At 46.0% G+C, this 8,436-nt stretch overlaps 1 protein-coding gene across 1 annotated transcript; it reads left to right on the forward strand.

The window, feature by feature from the left end:
- The first annotated feature begins 1,940 nt into the window (after nt 1-1,940).
- MMP9 (matrix metallopeptidase 9) lies at nt 1,941-8,117 on the forward strand. The gene is given in 14 exon segments (XM_074293567.1): nt 1,941-2,105; nt 2,379-2,611; nt 2,975-3,123; nt 3,216-3,344; nt 3,478-3,651; nt 3,844-4,017; nt 4,115-4,288; nt 4,455-4,610; nt 4,822-5,045; nt 5,047-5,108; nt 5,214-5,353; nt 6,019-6,169; nt 6,257-6,360; nt 7,801-8,117. Coding segments are annotated over 14 exon segments (2,139 nt in total). The 5' UTR covers nt 1,941-1,955; the 3' UTR covers nt 7,920-8,117.
- The last annotated feature ends 319 nt before the right edge of the window (nt 8,118-8,436 follow it).

An 8,436-nucleotide genomic window follows, 5' to 3' on the forward strand; every position in this document is an offset into this window, starting at 1 on the left:
ACACCACTTCTCCTTGACATTTCTTTATTGGTAATATGCTGCAGTCTACTCACCCCCACCATTGGTCTTTTCACTGCCTTTTGGGTGACCTACAATTTTTATCCTTTAAAGATTGCCATATTCCATGCTTTGCAGTTTTGAAGTATATATAGAATGTGGATGTTAAAACATGAGATTGATTCAGGAAGAAGCTTGGAGAATTTCCCCCAAAGCAATCTAGTTTGCTTTCCACATAGGTATATGATAGAGGAAGGCACTAGGAGAAATACATTTCAATGGTATGGTATGTGTGCTGAGAAGATGAAACATGAATTTATTCCCTTCTGATCTTAGATCACTATCCATCCTTAGTCTCTTTCCAGGATAAATATACTAATGGACCAGCTCTATATATTACCCATCTGAACACATAATGTAAACAATCATATTCTTAACCACACCTTACACTTATAAGGAACTTTATAGTTTATGAAGACCTCCAATACCCATGATCTCATTTAATATGCATAACAAACCTATCAGGTACATATTACAAGGACAATTATTCTTAGTTTATATATGAAGAAACTAAAACTCAAAGAGAAAGCTTGGTATAATAGAAAGAACAAAGGTCCTCTGAACCTCCATTTTTTCTTTCTTTCTGTCAAATGGTAATAATAATAAATATGCTTCTTTGCAGGAAGTTGCAAATCTGTAAAATGGGAATAATCCTAGTACTATCTACCAGGCAGGTTTATTATTAGTGGTATCTCATATTTATGTAGTTCCTAAAGCATTTTCCAGGAACAACAACATTCATCTAGGAAGCCCTTTATAACCTCCTCCCTTCTCCAGCCTCACCTAACTCCCAGTTGACTCCACTAACTAGGGTAGAAATTCTCCATCTGTGGGAAGGTGAGAGTCAGCAGGCTGTCACTCCTGCATAGGGCTGGAAGGGATTCTCATTTTACTGATTGGGAAACTTGAGTCTTAGAGATGACTTACCCAAGGTGACACTGCAAGTTATATCATAGTAGTCACTAGAGTTTTGATCTTTTTTCTGAATCTTAACCCGTGCCCTTTCCGTTGTACCCAATTGCTCCTCCAGAAGAAGGAAGAATATGTTATCTGATATATGTGAGAGAGAGACAAAAGAGAGTAGTGAATCAATTCAATTTAACAAATGTTCATTAAGCACCTACTATGTGCCAGGCATTGCACTAAATGTTGGGCAAAAGACAATCCCTCATGGAGTTTATTATCTCAAATAGATTAAGAGTGACCGTACATTTCTTGTCGATGTAAGAATAGCTTAACATCTGTTATCTCACTTGATGAAGGCAAGAACTTAGTAAGGTAGGTTTAGCAATGAGGAAATTGAAGCCTAGACCAAAGAATTATTTTATTCATTTCACTCAGGTAGCAAATAATAGAGGAGGCTTCTAACCCAGATATTTTAAATTCTAAATACAGAACATTTTCTTCATCAATCTGTCTCCCTTGAATAGAAACCATCCCCAGGAGTCCCCAAAATATGCTGAACTCCCTGTTCCCAGTGGGTCCCTGAACCCACTGACTTCATCCACTTTAAACTGTTCCCACAGACTCCGCAATTAGGAAAACCTCAGATCTATCCTGTTGTGCCCAAACCCCTTCAGCTTGGTTGTGATTTCCTGCATGTGTAGTCCTGACTCAACAAATCAAACCCCAGTTAAAAGAGGGTGGTGAGAGGAAGGGAATGCTTATGAGGGCTGAAACCAGGCAAAGAGGGTCGGTCAAATCTGAACCTCAGTGGAAGAAAAGCCCCCCAGACAGAGACTTTTGAATCTCCTGACTCACTATTGACAGACTTGAAGAGGAGAGTAAAAGGGGCGGGGTTTCTGCCCCTCCTTCCTTTCTGCCTGCCCCCTGACTCATCCTCTGTTCTATAAAGCCCCTTCTGCCCCTTTGGGCCCCAGTCTCCTAGAGAACTCACCATGACACGGCTTTGGCCTTTCCTTAATCTGATGCTCTTAGTGCTGGGCTGCTGCTCAGCTGCCCCCCGAAAGCACCCCTCTGCCGGGCCTATCCTGATTCACTTCCCAGGAGAGAAAATGAACGGTCTTACAAACGAGCAATTCGCTGAGGTAGGCCACTGACCCGCCCAGCGGACTTGAGAGATAGGACAGGAGGAAAGGGGAAGGGAAAAGTGGACAGGGAATAAATAGGTCAGGAGTATGCTCAGGATACTGGGGAATGGACTAAACGAGGAGTGTGGGGTGCGCCAGAAGACAGCTTTTGGGATGTACGAGGGCTGACTGGCATTAGGGAATATGTACCCAGGGACTATAAAGGGCCGAAATTGGGGCCAAGTGATAGGAGAGGATTAGGACGGTCAACTATCAATCATTTCCCACCAGGAATACCTGTATCGTTACGGCTACATCCCGGTAGGGATGCTGAATGGCACCGAGTCTATTTTGAAGCATGCGCTAAGTAGACTCCAGCGTCAGCTGGCCCTACCGGAGACAGGAGAGCTGGACAGCGCCACTATAGCAGCAATGCGCGCTCCACGCTGCGGTGTACCCGACGTGGGCGGATTCCAAACCTTCGAGAACGAGCTCAAGTGGAAACATCAGAACATCACCTATCGGTTAGCGGGAACAGGAGTCAGGGGGTGGGGAGTGAGGGAGCACTCCTATAGCAGGGACTCCTGGGGCCAGAGAGGCAATCTAATGTGGTGGAAAGAGCACAAGACGAGAAATCAGGAGATCTGGGCTTCAGTCCCAGCTCTGGCACTGACTTGGACCCTATACAGTCCTCCGCTTTAGGCTTGTCTCCTCTTTTGAAAATAGTCGGAGCGGATGAGATGATTTCTAGGGTTTCTCCCTGGTCTAACAGTCTCGGCGGTGTGTGTGTGTGTGTGTGTGTGTGTGTGTGTGTGTGTGTGTGTGTGTGTGTGTGTGTGTGCCCACGCGCGCGTGCGCTCTTTCTTGATTCTCTCACCTCCCTGCAGGGTTCAGAATTACTCCCCAGACCTGCCTCCCGAGGTGACGGATGACGCTTTCGAACGAGCCTTTGCTCTGTGGAGTAGCGTGACCCCACTCACCTTCACTCGTCTCAGTAGTGGGGACGCAGACATCCTTATTCAGTTTGGGACCAAAGGTGAGGGAACAATCAACTGAGCGCTAGGTACATACTATACTCCCTTCCCGCAGCCTCACGGTGACCCGGTCCCTTCCTTTTTTCTTTGCCAGAACACGGTGATGGATATCCTTTCGACGGGAAAGATGGGCTCTTGGCTCACGCTTTCCCCCCCGGCCCAGGAATCCAAGGAGATGCCCATTTTGACGACGACGAGTTGTGGACCCTGGGCAAAGGCGTCGGTGAGACTTGTATCCGCTCCCCTCCCTCTCTTCCCCACCCATCCCCATTGTATTCTGCATTTCTTCTTTTCCCAGGTAAGTCCCTTGGAAAGGTCCAATCCGACTTAATTTTCTGCTCCTCCTTTCCTTCCAGTGGTCCAAACGCGGTTCGGGAACGCAGAGGGCTCCCCCTGCCACTTTCCCTTTATCTTCGAGGGCCGATCCTTCTCTTCCTGCACCACCGAAGGCCGCTCTGATGGGCTACCCTGGTGCAGCACTACTGCTAACTACGACACTGACCGGCTCTGGGGCTTCTGCCCCAGTGAATGTGAGCTGCAGATCTCGATGCTTTTGTGGGGGGAGGTGAAAAAAAAGTGAAGAAAACGTGAGGAGAGGAGGGGCGGGGAGATAGCGGCTCCTCCCTGGGCTTCCTCAGATCTAGGTGCTGAGGTTCTAGCTCTCAGATTCTAACTAGTGAACGAAAGCGAAAGCGAACGAAAGCATGGCTTCTTGACTCTAGTGCTCTACACCCTGGATGGTAACGCCAATGGAGAACCCTGCGTCTTCCCTTTCACCTTTGAGGGTCGTTCCTACACTGCTTGTACCACTGACGGACGCTCCGACGGCTATCGTTGGTGCGCCACCACCTCCAATTACGATCAGGACAAGCGTTATGGCTTCTGTCCCAACCGAGGTACAGTGATTCTGCCTTCTCCCCACCTGATCTTCCTAGAGGAGAATGTCATCCTCCCCGCCCTTATCCCCCTCATCTCCAAACTCTACTTCCACAGATACTGCGGTAACTGGAGGCAATTCCCAAGGGGAACCCTGCGTCTTTCCTTTCACTTTCCTGAATCGGGAATACTCCGCCTGCACTAGTGAGGGCCGCACTGACGGTCGCCTCTGGTGTGCGACCACTGATGACTTCGACCGTGACCGCAAGTGGGGGTTCTGCCAAGATCGAGGTGTGTAGGATAAGTATCTCATAGGAAGAACTCCAGCTAAAACAGCCTCACACGAGGGTGGATAGTAAGTTGTCAGAGGCTAGGAAGGAATGAGGTGAGGATAGCAGGGGGAGGGAACAGGGAGCGAGAGGCTGAGACCCTTCTTCATTCCTCGTTCCTCGTTCAGGATACAGTTTATTCCTTGTGGCGGCACACGAGTTTGGGCACGCACTGGGCTTGGATCACTCATCTGTGCCGGAAGCGTTGATGTTCCCAATGTACACTTTTACCGAGGAGCCCCCATTGCATCCAGATGACATAAAGGGAATTCAATATCTGTACGGTGAGGGTGATACCCTATCTGGTTATGTTGTGAAAGGGGGCAGGGGACCAACTTCCAAATGGTGAGAGAGCATCCTGATTTCAATATCTACATATTGAAAGGTGGTGATAGGAAAGATACCAGGTTACCTGTGGAGTTGGGTAATGGGCATTGAGAGAGGGATAATGAAGGATAAGAAAGTCTTATTCGGTTCTTGTGTTCCCATCTTTAGGTTCTAGGACTGAGCCGGAACCCAAACCTCCGACCTCCAGTCCTTTAGAGCCAGATTCTACCACCCAGGCCAATGCCTGCCCCACCCTGCCCCCCACTGCCAGACCCACTGGTCCTCCTACCGCTCGACCCTCAGCACCCCCCACTGCTGGTCCTACCGGTCCTCCCACACCCAACCCCACTGTGCTTCCCACTGGGCCTTTTGATCCCGCTGATGACGTTTGTGGGCGTCCAGATATTCGATGCCATCGCTGAGATCCGGGGTCAACTTCACGTCTTTAAAGATGGGTGAGCAAAGGGGTCTGGGATCATTGAGAGGGGACATGGATGCAGTTCTGGGAGGAAATACCCTGAGTTGTGGCTGAGCGCCCCCTGCTGTCCTTTCTTCCCCAGGCGGTATTGGCGAGTCCAGCAGGGCTCTAAGAGACGGGCCCAAGGCCCTTTCTTCATCGCCAACACCTGGTCTGCATTGCCCCGGAAACTGGACACTGTTTTCGAAGATCCAGTGACTAAGAAACTCTTCTTCTTCGCAGGTAAAGATGTAGGGAACTCCTCCCCCAACAAGTTCCAGGAGCCCTCCCCATCAAACAGGTCCTTAATGGATGAGTGCCTGTATGATTTATGCATGCCATACAGAGTCATTACCCTGATCCAGTTTGTCCCGATCCACTCTTCATTGGGATAATAACTCTGTAACCTTGATAAAATATAGGTTCATGACCTATGAAAATGGACGGGAGTTCAGAGACCATCTAGGTCAAACTAATCATTTTACAGATTGTGATTTGTCCCTGGTTACATTGAAATAGCTAATAGCAGAATTAGAATAAGAATTGATCTCCAAAGAAGCACTCTTTATTATACCTCACTATCTCTCCCTTTCCCTTGGAAAATTCAAAAATACAAAAATACAAAAATAACTCACATTCTTATACTTTAAAATTTATAAAGTTTTTTCTTCATTATAGTTTTGTGAAGTAGATAAACTGTGACTCTCCTTCCTCCTCCTCCCCCTTCATTTTATAGATAAGGAAATTGAAGCTCAGAAAGGTTTTATGACTTTCTCATGATCCTATAGCTAAATAAGTGTCACATCCAGGTCTCTTGAGTCCAAATCCAGGACTCTTTCTGTTATATTATCCTAACCTTTCAAAATTTCTTTTGGATGTGGGGTCTTAGTCTCTCTTACTTTCTGCAGGCCAGCAGGTGTGGATATACACAGGTCAGTCAGTTCTGGGTCCCCGACGACTAGAGAAACTGGGTTTGAATTCCAGAGTTCGAAGCATAACTGGTGCCATTCAACGTAATGGGGGCAAGGTGCTATTGTTCAACCAGAATCAATTTTGGAGGTAAGAGAGAGTCTGAGCAGAGCAAAGTGATTGGACAGTGGAATGCTTAGGGTAGGTTGGGACAGAAATCCAATACTTTCTTTCAAGGTTGGATGTGAAGAAGCAAAACGTAGACCAAAGTGAACCTTATCCCATGGAGGATATGTTTCCTGGAGTACCAGAGGACTCTCATGATGTTTTCCTGTATCAAGGTAAGGAATCAAGGTCTCTGTTCTTTGTTACTCCAAGACTTTCTCTACATTCTCTGCCCCCTTTTCCTATGACCCTTATGAGGTCAAACAGGATTTGTCACTTGAGAAGGAAAGGGTAGAATTGACCTGGGAATATTTATAATTGGGGGCAATAAAAATAAAGTATAAATCAATCAGTTTGTAATTATTGAAAACCTTCTAGAACAGGAGTTTTTAACCTTGGATCCACAGACTCCAAGTGGTCTATAAGATAGAATTCAGTGGGTCATGAACCCAGATGGGGGAAAATACATCTTTATTCCATAGAATTGGCTTCCTTTATAATCTATGTATTTTATTTTATTAATTTAAAAACATGATTCTGAAGAGATCCATAGACTTCATTAGATTGCCAAAGGGAACCATGATATAAAGAAGGTGAAGAACTCCTTTTCTAGAAGGCATTAATTAAAAATGGTGTATAAGCAATTTAGAGCAAAGAGAAGCAGTGATCATCAGGAGCCAATCAAGGTTCACTAAGAAAAGCTCTATTAGACTAAGCTAATTTCATTTTTTTTTGACCTATAGATAGAGGAATGCTTATCAAATTTGGAGATGATACAAAAACTGGGAAGAGATGTTAATGTGTTAGATAGCACAATAACAATCCAAGGGAAAAGTCTATAGATTAGAACTGTTGGGCTTAATCTAATAAAATTAACTTTAATGAGGATAAATATAACGTTCTGCACTTAGATTCTAAAAATCTTTAGTATAACTATATTGGGGCGGGGAAATGTGATCAGCCAACATAGGGTGATAATGGTGGTAGGGTTTAGCAAGCTCCATATGAGTCATTTCTGTCATGTGGCAGCTAACCAAATCTCAGTCTCCATGATTCAAAGTCTAATGTCCAGAATCAAAGAGGTGACTCTCCCCATTGTTCTCTGACTTTATCAAATGCTATTAGGAGTTCTGAGAACTTCATTTTAGGAGAACATTGAAAAACTGTAACCTTTCCAGAGAGTGACTAGGATGGGAACTCATGTTATAGAAGAATAGGTTGAAGACATTGGAGGATGTTTAGCCTGGAGAAGAGATTTAGAGGATCTGAAGAATTATCATAAGAAAAAAGTCTCACACTTAGGCAATGAAGGGAAATTTACAGGAAAACAAATTTCAGCTCAGTAAAAAAGGAGCCCTTCCAAAATTTTCTAACATTAGATCTAACTGCCTTTTTTTTTTTCTTAGTAGTGAGTTCCCCACCATCTGAGATATTCAAATAGAGTCTAGATAACCTTTGTCAAGATTGCAGTTAAGGGGATTCGTCCCAATAGGAGGAAGACTGGATTGTAGGGGACATTCTGTCACCGGGTGGGGAGATTAAAGTAGGTGACTTCTAAGATCCCTTTTCAGATCTGAGATACTACCTTTACATTTCCTCTCCACTTCCCCGGTTAGAAAATGCGTACTTCTGCCAGGACCGCTACTTCTGGCGAGTGAACCTTCGGGACCAGGTGAACAAGGTGGATCAGGTGGGCTACGTGACCTACGATCTCCTGAATTGCCCCGAGGAGTAACCTCTCAGCTCCCCATGGATGCTGTCGGAGCAAGTGGGATAAGAGCTGAGGAAGGAGAGACGAAGTTTTGCTGTGCAAATGGGGATAGATTTGAAAGGAGCGGAAGGTGCGGGCCGGCCCGCAGCGGGAGGCAGGGCAGGGCAGGTCCAGCTCCTTCCTCCCAGTCGGGAATGTTTCTAATAAACTCGGATTTTCAAAGCCTTGCTCAATCGGATTTCGTTTGTCCTCTTGGGGTCATGCTCGGGGAAAGGGCTGAGGGGGAGGGGTCTGTGTGTAGTAGTGGTGGGGGGAGGTGTTTTAGGATTTAACGGAACAGAAAGAAGATTCCTTTTGACTGGAAAGAGAAGCCTGACCTGAAGGCGGAACGAGTCCTATATTGAATTAGAGTCAACTCCCCCTATCTGCGCTCCTCCATCAAATACACCCGCACGTTTTCCTATTCTTGGGGCTGTCTTTTCGAAAAGACCGAGCAAGAGCGTACAGGGCGCTAGGACCCTGCGAGGCGAGTAGCGGTAGC

The sequence above is a fragment of the Sminthopsis crassicaudata genome, chromosome 2 (genome assembly GCF_048593235.1).
Source record: "Sminthopsis crassicaudata isolate SCR6 chromosome 2, ASM4859323v1, whole genome shotgun sequence".
Taxonomy (NCBI): Eukaryota; Metazoa; Chordata; class Mammalia; order Dasyuromorphia; family Dasyuridae; genus Sminthopsis; species Sminthopsis crassicaudata.